Below are 14,283 nucleotides of genomic sequence, written 5' to 3'. Positions count from 1 at the left end.
TGTTACCATACTGAAACCTCAATCGCAAATGAAAAAGCAAACTCAAGGAAAAAATTATGAGAATGCTGAAAACCAGCAATATACTACTAAACATTTTAACACTAGGCAGAAAGCTAATTTGATTGCATCAAAAAAGTAGATTGTTCCTTGACAGTTTCTGAAAGTTTATCTACTAATTAATAAAAAATCCTATTTTACCTTAAAAATGAGGGGCTACCAAATGAAATTAGGGGAGAAAAAAGAAGCATATTTGAAAAACCTGAATGATTTTCATCTTCCCTCTCTGCTCCAAAACAACAATTGCATGTTGACCCCCATCAGCCTTCAGATATACTATCTTCAGCACACGATGCTTGTCTTTGCTGTGTTGTGCTAAAGGCAAGGCTTTAACTTCTTGCCCACTTTCAAACTCCCAAATTTTCACTGTTCCTACACAGGGATGACAAAAATGTAGAAAAGGGAATTAACTTTTAGCAATAACCTGTACTGCAAATTCAGAAGCTTAAATAGGCTCAAACAGGAAAAGGAGAAAGAAAGAGAAAATCCAATTTGAGGTCACTGGTCTTTCAAAATTTTTAACAGTATGTGTGTTTCTCAGTAAAGCAGCTGTAGGGACAAAAAACTTACCAGAAAACATCACTACCCTCTCAATTTTTCCATCTTTTTTCCCATGTCTATTTTTTTGTGGAGTCCGGGATAAAAGACCTCTGCTTATCTTACTTCTTACAGTTTCTGAGTAACATTAGCAGAGAGCAGTCAGAGTGTGGGCTATCTGGCAGAAGACTTTGGGTTCTGAACGACAGCAATGAGAGGGGGGACCTGATTGCTGGATTTGTCCCAGAGAGCTGGTGGTGAGAAGCAGTGACGGAATTTTCTTCAGTAAAGCAATTAATTATATGTGACTTGTATTTTGTAAGACTTGACAACATTCACCTTCTGTTGTGCTCTTAAGATCCATAAGGGGTGCAGTCTCTGCTCCCAAGTAGAAGCAAGAAATATTAGCCAGTATGCTGTGTGGAAAAAGCCATCATCTCCTCTTCAAGTGAGGCAGCTTTCATATATTTTACCGATTTTAAAAATTCAGGTGTGTACTTTTGAGAATTTTAATGTGAGAAGAATTATTCTTTCATGTTGACAGATTATAAAATTATAACAGCTTCCTGCACAATTCAATGTGCACTTGTGTACTGGAGAAATCTTGTAACATTACCTAAAACTCATACACCCTGAGTAACAGACATGAAAAATACAGGTAACATATCTATATATCTATATCTATATCTATATCTATGTATCTTCTAGTGTTCAATGACTGCAGACACTGTAAAATTGAGCTTAGAGACTAGAAAATTTTAAAACTACCATTCTTCCTCTGCAGCCATTTAGTTATAGATCTAAGTTCCTAAGTCTTATGAGGAAACAACTTTTTAGACCAAGAGCTTTGAAGACAGTCTTTCAAAGAGTAACAGGCTAAAAAAGAACCAGAGCCCAAGCAGCCAAAAATCACCCTTCTGTGAACCAACTATCAAACAGAACCTAGACAAGACACACACCCCCACTTCTACAGACTGACAGCTGTGCAATCAAAATTAATTCTGTCACTGAGACAGTCAAGGCAAAGAGTTCTGTCTGCTAATGTAATATGTAGTTTTTTTAAAAAAGGTAATAAAAAGTAGTAAAGGTAAAAAAAAGGTAGTAATTATTTAATTGCTTTACCATCACATGCCCCAGTAGCAAGATAAACCCCATTTATTTCAATAGCTGCACAGGTCACTTCAGTATTCAGCCCATGTGCATCTTCTATTTGATATATTTGAGATCCTGTTTCTAGGTCCCAGACCTGAAAAAATAATATGAGAGTTATTTTCAACACATCCTCTAAAACTAGTCACATGTGTTCTACTGTAATAGGAGAAATTACTGCCAATAGCAATTTTTTTTACTGAAACACCAGTGTATTTTCCCTGAAAATGTCCCTCTCTCTAGGGAAGCCATCCAGGCAAGGGGAAGCTCTATTTCTTATGTATGCTGTGATAAGACCCGTGTTAAGTCAGAGAGACTGACATTAAATATAAAGAGTTTTTACAGTGCAAAAACAAAGAAATCTAACTAGAAAGAATTGTTTCAGTTATAGTTTCTGTGCAGAATATAGAAATGAGGCTTTTCATACACATTTGGTCCAAAAATGTAGAAACAACTATCTCTGATCATTATTGAATCCTTTTAGAAATTTAAGCAACACCTTATAATGAAATACCAGTACAAAATTTGGTCACTGTAGTGGGATAGCTCAGATTCAACTGGATTTATGAAGTAGCCACTGATTTAATATCCACTGTCTGGAATCTGATTTCCTGCAGCACCAAGTGCCCCAAATTATCTTGTAATTGTAATGGTGTCGTAGCCATTGTGCTCTAAGGAAGGCAGGGTTTACAGTGAGAAATAACATCTTTACAGGGAGTATAAACTGAAAAAACCATTACACAAACAAGCCTTTCTCCACAGGAATGCCACATATCACCAACTGACCCAATAAAAGATGCTACCTCTCCCTACAAATTTTGCCATCTAATGTACCAACAGTTGGTGAAAACTGCAGGTTCTCAATACCTCTTATGATTGTTGTCTCACTGTTAAAAAGAAAAGCTGGATCTTGTGAAGCAAAATAGGGTTCATGGCTACCACTTCTCTGGATCTCAAAAATAGCCACAAAACCAACACTTTGAATAATAAATACTAATAACTTATCAAATCTCCTGATAACTTATTCCAAATAAAAAAGCTGAGAATTTTATTTTTCAGTATGAAGGGTGACAACTTACACTCACCTTCAGTATTGACTGAGTGCAAATGCTGAGAATCTGGTGAAAAGCCCTGTTGTAAAGCAGAACATTGAGGCTTTTCTCATGTGTCTGAGGCAACTCTTTTGAATCTTGTATCACACTAGCTAGGGGATAAATATCAATGACTTCTGAACCTGCACAAGGTGAGAGAAGTGAGAATATATACATTTTGTGCATAATTACTTTTCCTGGAAATTAAAAGATTTTATGTAAAGCATAGGGTTCATATGAGTTCTTCTGAAGAGGATAGGGAATATTGTCTGTTTTTTGAGAATACCTGTTCTCTGAAGCAGAAAACATTCACACACAGTCCCCAAAAAGCACCAGTCAAACAATGGCTAAGTGTTTATCTGTCTTACACAATCCCCTGCCCACCTTTGATGGGATTGACATCCTGACTGCAAATGAGTAGAACCATAAATCCTCCAGTCCCAGAGTTGGTTGGCATGAAATGGAATGAACCCAAATACATAAAACTCTAACTGGGAGATATATCACTCAAATAAATTCTGGTTTCTGCTTTATTAGAGATAAAGCAATTCTATCTGCAGGCAATGATCATGCCTTTCCAGTACCTTCCTTCATACAGCAGTGCAGGTCTGAATGGTGCTTTCCAAACACCTCTCAGTGCTCTCGAATCAGAGGGGTTGCAAAGACAGAGGCAGACGGGGACGATAAGACAAAAGAAAGGACAAGGTCTGTACAGTGCTCTCAAGCCAGAGAGCACATGCAGTCTCCCATTGTTAACTCCACTATCCCTGCCAGTCTGCCAGCAGAGGTGCAGCAGAGAGTACAGAGCAAAGGAGGATATTGCCTAATCCTTGGCATAAGTCCAGGTGCAGAGGCCAGCAGCTTGTAAACAGGCACGGAAGGAAAGCTATGGCAATATTCAAATGAAGCATGAAGGTGAGCTGTGATTTATGAATGTTAGTGAATTACTAAGTGAAAATCTCCTCTGTAAAGCCAGGTACACAGCAATGAGAATTAATTAGCTCACATATAGCCTTAGTCTCTTGCCCTCTTCAGGGGCAGGAGGCATTCACTTAGACTTTTAATGGAATCATTAACAGAGTCTAGGACCAGACTTTCACAAATATTTAGGCACTTATAGAACCATTTTTTATAAGGGCAAGGTTACCTCATTTTGTCAAGGATCGACCTGTACAAATTCCCTACATTGCTAAGCCTTGAAAATCTCACCAGCATAAATTTGAAATGAAGATAGTATCTGTATACTTAAGTGATTAAAAAATTCAGTAGAAACCACCAAGTCACTGAAAACAAAATGTTTCACATTCATCTTCTCATATCTGACAAGCTTTGCAAGCTTTGTGCCTTGTTCCTAATCCAAGGACAGAAAAGGCTGTCTCCAAAGACAATTCCTTTATTTGCCTGGTACATCTCAGGCCTCTATAGCCCCAGAACAAGTTCAAAGCTGTCTTTTTTTGTGACTACATCTCTGGGGCAGACAAACCCTGCTGATTTCAAGAGTCTCTGCCTTAGATACAAAAGGCTAACATCCTTAGTGACAACTGCAAAGCTCTGGTCCCTCAGAGGTTGCAGGCTCCCTGCTACAGAGTCAGGAAACAGAGCCCAGAAACCCCAGGTTAAGTTCCCACAATATTTTATTCCTAATCAGTTGGACAGTGTGTCTATTGACACCTCAGATTGTGGGGCTGCCTGAAGCTACTGAGTTAAATAAGGAGCTTGAATATACTTGTGAGGACTCCACAGAGATTGCGTGCTGCTGGTTTCATCTCCCAACAGGAGGCGGTGCTGGAGGAATAGTTAGGGGGAGTTCAATAGCTTAATAGCTTTCAAGAAATGACAAGTCTATATAACAATATCGGTAGCTTAATTTTGCTATGGGAGGCTCACCTTGCCTTCAGTGAAGCCTATCTCATTTCCTTTGGTTCCTGCTGTTAATTCCCATGCTGCATATTTTCATACCATTTTCAAGACAGAAATTAGCACCATATTGTAACCCACTTTAAAACAGTCTTAATATGCAAATACCCTTGTCTCCCGGTATTCTGGGTATTCTCATATAACTCATTCCTGTACTCAATTTCAGTTGCATGTAATCATAAAGGAAATTGGATTCTAGGAAAAGGGGCATGCTCTCACACACCAACTGCAATAACATACCCATGAGAAGCATGCCATGATCATTGTCAAATACCATGGGAAAGGCATTCATCTCTTCAGGACTCCCTTGATTTTCGTAGAAGACCTGCAGCGGTGAAAGGGTCTGTATATCCCATACTCTAAAAACCTAGAGGGAGAGAGAGAGGAGAAAATCTAGTATTGTATCCTGACTGGATTTCCAACTCCTTTTTGTTTCTATGACATTAATATTATAGACCCCAATGAAAATCACATTGTTAAGAATGGTACATCCCAAAATAAGCAAGATAAATATCAAAGGTATCTTTATCCCTATTTTACTAAGGATAAAATGCACAGAAAGGCTGAATTTTGTGGGCCTGAGAAGTCCACAGCAGAACCAGATCTCATGAAAACTGGTTCTACCCCTTAAGATGTCTCCATTGTGTGACATACTTTTCTGCCACATACAGATAAATGCCACTTGTTTAAAAACTTGTATTTGAACTGGACTATGAAATGGTGTGCAACAGTACAAAGATAAATTTCAGGGGCTACTGGATAAAGAAATTCCTGAAACCTTTGACTGACAGCAGATGTTGGACCAAATCAGGATCAGAACACATTGCAGAAGTATTATTTTTATGCACATAAAGTTCTTGTGCTCTCCTTTAGGAAATGCTACTGATTACAGTCAGGGTACCATCTTGTAAGGAGCACTTGATGTATTTAGATGTATTGGTTCTTTCAGGTTCAATGGAAAGCACAGCATCTGTTTTAAACTCTAGAATAATTATATGTTAGCAGCACTTTTCATCTTGCCTGATCAAAAACTGTGTTGAACTTACTGCTATCCCATGCAAACTATTTTTAATACTTCAAGAAATCATGATTTAATTTCTCAGATTCCATGGCCTGTAGTGTGGTGTATTTCTCTGCAAGGTAATTTTACTATGTTCTCAAAAGTTACTTTGTCATCACATCTTATTCATCTGCCATAACTGGTGAGTCGCATACAGGCATTTGTGCAAGTTATTTGTATTCACTCAATTGTGCTATTACTATGGCTGCATTTTAATTGGGATTTTAACACAAAGACACATGTTGGCACAACATCAGTACTCTCATAAATACTCTGAGTGTTGTGGGACTTTACAAAAGTCACAACCTGATTTTAAAGGATGTTACAGTGGATCAATCAGAATTCTGAAAAGGAAGGGAAGAAAAGGAACAGATACATCAATCAGTGTTTAAACAAATCACCTTTGGCACCCACCAGAGAGAAATTCATACATGAGTGTTTCAGAATTTTAAGTAGAAGAAAATTTCTCCTTAATATTTTGTTTGTTTTCAGGAAAACTCAAAAAGAAAGGACTCTAAAGAACTTTTTACTGAGAATAATTTTTCTCTGAGACAGTACTGAGTCAAAAGAATCATGTCCATCACATTCCTCTGATTGACTTCTGATTACATTTCAGAGTTCACTCAAACATGCAATTTCTAAAGCCTAGAAAAAGCAAAACAGTCATTGAGAAGCCTTGAAAAAGGAAATCCATTTGAACAGGAAAAAAAATTATGAAGCTCTTCATCCAGCTGAACAGTAGACCAGCAAAAACAGAAAGAAGAATCGATGGTGAGAATTGAGAAAGGGCAATATCGCAGGTGGATCTCCAAGCTCAGTGCTGGTACAGTCACAATTAGAGCATGTAAAAACAGGTCTAAGAGCTGAAAATCAATTAAAAGTAGGTATCTATGGAGATACTACAGTCAGGTGAAAATAATAAGTCACTGAACAGAGATATAATAACCTTTCCATCCAGATCTGTTAAAGTATTAGTGAAATTACACAAAACAAAAATGAAGAAAGACAATTCTAATAGTTTAATGGACCATTCAAGTTAAATTGGTCAACAAGTGAGGCATGGGTCTGACGTAATATCAAAGCAATAAAAAGAGAAGATGTTTTTATAGCACAGCTGAATATAAGTAAGAGCTTCCTGCACTATTTCTTGCTGCTTGTTCAGTCGTTATGGCCAGTACCACATTAAGAAAATGCAGTCACCTGAAGTGACAGCAAAAACCTAGATACATCACAGCATTCATAAATCTCTCCCCTGCCTTATGGCTGCCTTCTCTTCCCAGCCCGTGGGGAGGGATGGGGAGATTACATAAACTCCTGCTCCACATGAGTAACTCCCACACATGGCACCACCAGTGTGGCCGCAAGATAAAATGTCAGTGCTGCTCATCTGCATCAGCACACAGACTGTGCATGAATCCATACATGAAGAGAGGCAACAAAAGGCATGCTGATTTAGAAATTAGGAAGTGACTACGGGGAGTGGCCTTAGGAGTGTTTTGTTAATACTAACTTTACTATCCTACTTATTTATTGAAGAATTTCCCACAGCAGCCTGAGAAATACCAGGAATCCCTGAAAACCTTTGAGAACATATTCTTTACAGCAAAGTGCTTTTAGACTGTGTCTTCTGAAATCACAAAATACAGACCATATACAAGCAAACAAAATATATTAGGGAGGAGAAGGAATGTGGAAAGAAGGTGCTTCATGCTCTATTGGAAACAACCCACTGTTTCAACCTTATAGGGAAAGCTGAGCTGTACTTCCAACAACATTATATTTACTATGGTAACCTACATTAATGAGAAACTTGGTTTGGTTTAGTTGTTAGCAGAATTTGCCTTGACCCACAGACAGACTTTTTAAAGAGTTAGCAGCGCAGGGATTCTTGCCTGTGTTCCCACATTGTGACCAGCATTCTTCACACAGTTGGTATCAGGGCACAGGGGCATGCAAGAAATGCACATTCCATCTCTTTCCTACCTTGGCGGCAACAGCCCCAGTAAACGACTCTGTTATCCTCTCCAGGATTGCAATCTGGATCAGTTCCTTCTGTGCTGGGGTGCTCTTCTTGTGTCATTCATTTTTCAACCCAGTGGCAAAATCACATAGTTACAGATGGAATTTCTACAGACACTGATAAAAATTGGGAACCAAATCCCCCCAGAATTCAGTGGGAGTTCTTGCCACTGAGACCCCGTCTGAGCCCTCTAACATCCCTTGAAAAATTCAAATGTCTATATTTGCATTCATAAACACTTTCCTCTTGAACACCACCTTCAAGCTCTAAAACTCAGAACACAGAAAAAAGTCCGAACAATCTCTTCCGTTGGCTCTAAAGCCTATGTTTTATGATCACGTAAAACCAGCAACACACCTCTCTTCTTTTTTCCTTAATACATTTGAAGACAAACAGAAGGCAAAAGGTTCATCTTAAAAACTAAAATGTGAAGAGCAGAGGGAAATAGAGAAAAGATGGGAAATAGGGCCAGAAAAAATTGGTAAATAAATTTTTTACATGCTTTCAGTAAAAACAATAAAGTTTGGTCTTGGGAACATTTATCTCTTGCCAGGTTTTTATGAGGATGCTACTGTGGAAACATGCTTTGACTTTGGAAGAAGCAAATCCTGTTCTCCTTTCTATCTGTAATTAACTGAGACAGATAAAGACTAAAGAAGTTCAGGTTTTGCCCCTTCCCCCACCAAAACATAATCCCTTCAAATTACTGATAGTTAAGAATAAGTGACTTTAAAACACTGTTCTACAGGAAATATCTCAATAACTCTCAGAGGAAACAGTAACTTTCTTTTAGTTCTTCCAAACTCTCACATTCTGCTGACACTTTTTGAAAGTTAAAGAATATTTGTTTTTTGAAAAAGTCAACCTTCCTCAATTTTACAGAATGGTGATGCTGCAAGTCTTTAAAAGGACTTATGAAAAAACACTTATGCAGGAAAATCCAAAATCCAATCACTCTTGGCGCAGAAAGAAGTTGCGCTAGCCACAGTATTCACTGTAGGCATAGACAAAGAAGAGTAAGGAACAATTAAAGTAGATTTTTTTGTTGAAGTGTTTAGTTTATATGCTCCTGTTTGCTACTCTGTTCACCTGTTTGAGAGGGTCATTTAAGGCTCCACGGTCTGAGTGAAAAAATTCACAAATTCATACAGAACATCTGAGGCCTCAAAGACAAAAATCACTAGGCATGAATGTCAAACTGCAGTTCTGCTTGCTGTGTTATTTAATAGAGTAAGTTATCTGCAGAGAGTGCCTATATGTGTCTTGTGATCCCTGAAGGTGATCCTGCAAAGTGCTACAACTCCCTGTCACAGTAAGAAGACTTAGGAACAAATTGATGTCAATGGGATTGCTTGTGAAGTTAAGGGAAATAGGATTTAGCTCTAATCATATTAATGCAATGTGGTGCAGCAGACAGTACTATAACTACTGCCTTATTGAGACAGCCACTTGACAAAGTTCAAAAGTATGAGCATTCCAAATCACTTCCTCAGATAGTATGATTAATCTGGCAGTATATAAAATTACTTACTTTTCCCAAACATGAAGGGATTCTGGAAAGAAATGAAACTGTCATATGCAACAGTGAATCTAATTACATAGTAATGAGCCTGAAGGATATATACTGGGTGCTGCTATTTAGAGTGTGTAAATGCTTTGCATGTCTTGTCTCTATACTGTGTGCAGGATGTGCAGCCAACAGACAGACCTGGTCCTTGCTGCAAAGACAAAATAACACTCAACACTTCTGGAGAACCACTTCAGTGGACATTTAGATGGTGTGGGGGTCAGAAACAGGAAGCTAGGGGTGTAGGACAGAGGCGGCTGCCCATGGATACCTGAATCAGAAGTTAAAAACCAGGTAAGGTTCCTCCTGTCAATCTTCAACCAATCTTAGAATGATTTTCTCACCTTAGACAAAGTTTTCTAAGGAATTTTACTTTTTCATGGAAGAACAACAGCTGTGTTGGAAGGGACCTTTGGAGATCACCTTGTCTAACACCATGGTTCAAGTGAAGCCACACAGAGCAGGGCCATGTCCAGATGGACTTGAAATATCTCCAAGGATGGAAATTCCACAACTTCTCTGGGCACCCTGCGTCAGTATTTGGTCTCCCACACAGTAAAGAAGTGTTTCCTCATGCTCAGACAGAAGCTCCTGTGTTTCAGTTTTCATTGCCTTTGTTCTGGTCACTAGGAACCACTGAAAAGATTCTGGTACCATCTTCTTTACACCCTCCTTTCTAATATTTGCATACATGGATGAGATATCCCTTGAGACTTCTGTAGACTAACTTTGTAGTGACTTTTATTTTTGCAGACTACCTAAGGCACAGAGTAATTTGAATATTAGAAAACAGGACAGGAAATAACAGAAAATTGGGTATCTTACATGAAAAGTCTGAAGAATATTCAATGTTATTGAAGGATTATGCAATATAAGAGGAGAATAAAATTCTTAATATCTGGGAGAAACAAATAAACCAAAAAGAATAAAAGCACAGCAGTAAGAGAACTTTGGGTTTCAAAGCTGTATACAAAAGTGTAGCTGATATAGATGTGGCCACATAATTTTTGTGAAGGATGACTGGAGCAGATTTCCCAAATGCCTCTTTTTCAAATTATCTAGATTAAATTTAATATTGTTGCTCTATGGTACATTCCAGTAACAGCCATGATTAGCATGGTTTGACATAAGTTAAGCAGTGTGTTTCCAGCTGAGTTGCTCTCAGTTTTCAGGAAGACAAATGACTGTACTACAAATATATCCTTATAATAATGTCACGTGCTTTCAAAACAGGTTAGACAAACATCCACACTAACAGGCACTGATACAATCACCTGCTCAGTTACAGACAGAAAATGACACTTATGACTTCCCACAGGGATATTGCCCAATCTATGTTAAACAGATCAGGAGACAGAAGACAGGAGACTGATAACATTAGGGGTTGAGTAAATTTACAAAAGTCAGAAAATGACAGAACTAATAACATATCTTACCTCCCTTTATCTTCTCTGAAATGCTAAAAATCTACCCTTAGTTTGTGTAAGAATAAAGCTAACATATGTACAACAGAATTACCTTAGGATGGGCAAATTTTAGGAAGGAAATGTTTATGTGGTTGCATCATGTTGGCTGCATTAGATTTAAAAGAAATTGTGAATGGAATGAAACTCTCCCATGCCCCAGAATGGAGATATGAGAAATTTTATTGCACGACTCTCCTGCCATGTGTAAATGTGAGCATTGCTCTTTAGCTAGCAAAAAATGAAATTACTTTTAAAATGAAAAAAAACGAAGAACAATGATTTCACTTGTTTAACACAAGGGTTTTGTGTTTACAAATGATACTGTACAGTGGTTTAAAGACTGGGAATATGCTTCTTATATTAGCCCTACTGATCATCAAACAAAACTGGTTTTATGAATTGAAGCCTGTAGGCTCAAATCTTCTTCTCCTGACTCACTTAGGTGGTCTAATTCAACCAAACCCACCACTGGAGATGTTCTAGTAAAATCAATGAAACGACTGGTGAAGTACATTTTGGCTTTCTGACTTCCACTGACAACTCAAATAGGCAAGATATGAAGTTGTAGCCTCCACTGTTCAAGTTCTGAATCCCCACTCTGCACTAAGTGAGAGAGAGTGGCTGTCATTGCTCCACAGCCTTTCAGTACAAGAGCTGGTCTGGTCTCTGCCATTAGCCTTAACCTCCTTGTTTCCACAGAGTGTAACATCATCTTTCAGGCCTGCTTCCTGCCACAAGCTCAATAGCCCCTGTGCCTATGAGTGGTTTTCTTTTCCCCTTGATGCTTCCTGAATGCATTCAATCAGTTCTGTAATATGACAAAATTAAGTAATAAGTGTTTCATGATGCAGGACGAAAAGAAGAATGGGCAAACTATAGAGAGACAGGGGCAATGAAGGACTGAGTGACATGAACGAGAGGAAAAAAAAACCACAGTAGAGATTTCCTATGCAGTATTCTTCTATCTGTGCTGAAGCATCAAGACAGTTTTCCATTGTTTCTTTACCCCACAGACTGTTCTCATATTACCATACATTCTGTAAAAGTCGTTCTTCTGTTTATTGGGCCCATCAGGAAAAAAGCAAACGAACAACTATAGCAATTTCTATTAACTTAGAGTACTGATATTTGTAGAAATATGCACTAGTGGTAATTTAATAACCAGGCAGATCAAATACCTTCATACAGGACAACCTTGACTTGCTTGGCTTGAAACTCGTCATAATTCATTGTCTATCTAGTGTATCCTGAAGCATCTGAGGATGCTGCTTAGCTGTAATTCCAAGTCCAAAGCTGGCTTTTTTAAAAGGACTTAATGTATTCTACCAGCCTTTCTTGTCAATAAAAAAGATGTTGCTTCAGTGCTTGAATAAGCCATATTATTTTACTTTGTAGAGAAAAGGTGTAAAATAATTCTAACTGTAGGAAATACATCACTTATTCCTCTTTTTATTTATTTTCTGTTCCCAAATGATAGGTATCAATGATATTACAATCATAAATCTAGAGATAGGCTTTGGCAGTCATCTTGCAAAAAATGTTTCCTGAAAACTGCTTTAGTGCCTTCTGCAGAATAATTCCAATCAAAGAGTTATACAGATTCGCATTTACAGTTATATACTTACGCTTTTACTTTTATGCCAATAACCTAATCTATGATATAACGTCCTGACACTTTAGCAACCATGTATTCTATGAAAACCTGAGCCTGTATTTTGGTACAATGACACAAGGGATGAGTTAATACCTTCAGACAAATTTAACAGTAATTCCTTTTTGGAAATATTTTCAACCAATGGAAGTCAAGACAGACACACTGTAATTGTAGTTGTGATGTATGCAGTTCCTGTTGGTCTGTGGTACATAGTTTAACATATGATTGTGCTTGTGGGAAATCTCAGCACAAGATTCAGAGCATGTTCCTATGATTAGGAACACATGGGTCACATCACCATTTCAGATCTTCTTGTAAATTCACTTAACTGAATTGCTGAAGAAAAAGACACAGCTGTGGACTACAGCTGTAACTGCACCTATGCAAACTGTTATCTCTAAGGTCTTCACAATCTGGAAGATCAGGAATAAACTTATTTCCATGAATATTATACTCTGGAGCAAGTTCAGCAACACAGAATTATGACAATTCCTGCCTTGGCCCTCCCCTCTACCTCAATGTCACTAATATGGAAATACTAATTCATAGGACTAAAGGTCATACAGAAATTATATACAAATTAATGTCTCTGCCTAATCTGTAGATATTCTTATGTTATAAACCCAATTAAACTAAGTTTAATTTTTGTGATAGGAGAATTAGAAAAATTTTAATAGCTGCCTGACAACTATTTACTAGTAATTAGTTCTATCAAGAAATCTTTATAATATTGGAAAAAAACAAAATGCTTATGTGCTGTAATAGCTAAAGAAATCTTCATTTTCTTAAATAGAACCAGTGTTTGAATTCAAATTCCAAAACAGTTTCTTAATTGTAGTTGTAATTTTTTTTGTTATTACTGGCTCAGGACAACTTGTTTTCAGTTAGATTAAATACCACAGAGCTCTCTTCAATGCTTTCCAGAAATCTGTATTCGCCAAAAATGCCACCAAGTAAATAAAGAAGTCTGCTCCAAAAAGAAGACAACACTGTTCAGGTGTTTCTTCTGCTGACAAAACCAGAACTGATCTAGTGAAATGTACTAGTTTTGACTGGGGTAGAGTTAATTTTCTTCCCAGTGGCTGGTATGGGGCTGTGTTTTGGATTTGTGCTGAACAGAGGTTGGTAATACAGAGATTTTTTTGTTATTGCTGAGCTGGGCTTCCACAGAGCCAAGGCCTGCTGAGTAATCTGTATGTCTGGAATCTACCTCACAAAGTTAACACACTGATGCCTGCCTCCCTTCCCTTCTCCTGGGATCTACTCTGTTTTCCATGCTCTGCGACGTCCAGACTGTTAGAATTAATAATCTTCTAAGCTAGCTCTTCCACTATAATATAAATCCCCTGTGATTTCTAACTTCTTTCACTAGTGCTGTGAAACCACGGTTTCGGATTTGTTCATTTTTACATTTTTGTATAAACTACAACGTACATTTCTGTTCTGTAGTATGAAACTAAGGCTAACACCATCAAATACATCCCCCAGTACTCTGGTAATAGATGTGTAACATTTGTGGCATCTTTAAAACCATTCACTGCAGGTTTTGAGCCCTTAATTCTGCCAATACTTCTTCAGACTGCAATGCTTTGCTGCAGCACAAGTCTGAAACCAAAAGCCAATGTGATCCCTTATTTTTGAACTCTGTAGAATAAATCAGTTACATACAGGCTGCAGAGACATTCTTGTGAGCACATTTGATATTGCATAAAAATATCTTTACAATGACAAGGAACTTCTCAATATAGTTCAAGAAAAATAGCCA

General features: G+C 37.8%; 1 protein-coding gene across 16 annotated transcripts in view; it reads right to left on the bottom strand.

The window, feature by feature from the left end:
* The window catches only part of WDR64 (WD repeat domain 64), a 72,103-nt gene that overhangs the window by 18,992 nt on the left and 38,828 nt on the right, over nt 1-14,283 (bottom strand). For 14 of the 16 annotated variants that reach the window (XR_005604053.1, XM_039568124.1, XM_039568130.1 and 11 more), the window contains 5 exons: nt 7,795-7,881; nt 4,992-5,118; nt 2,829-2,977; nt 1,717-1,840; nt 260-429 (listed from right to left, as the gene is read on the bottom strand). Coding sequence is in view for 15 of the 16 variants with exons in the window: in XM_039568124.1 (XP_039424058.1) it covers nt 260-429; nt 1,717-1,840; nt 2,829-2,977; nt 4,992-5,118; nt 7,795-7,881 (657 nt within the window). In the remaining variant the exon portion in view is untranslated. The remainder of the gene's footprint in view (nt 1-259; nt 430-1,716; nt 1,841-2,828; nt 2,978-4,991; nt 5,119-7,794; nt 7,882-14,283) is intronic. The other 2 variants (XM_039568127.1, XM_039568129.1) reach the window with 1 other exon arrangement.

The sequence above is a fragment of the Corvus cornix genome, chromosome 3 (assembly GCF_000738735.6).
Source record: "Corvus cornix cornix isolate S_Up_H32 chromosome 3, ASM73873v5, whole genome shotgun sequence".
NCBI lineage: Eukaryota > Metazoa > Chordata > Aves > Passeriformes > Corvidae > Corvus > Corvus cornix.
Note: the sequence above shows the minus strand (reverse complement) of the source record. Positions and strands in the feature narration are given on the sequence as shown.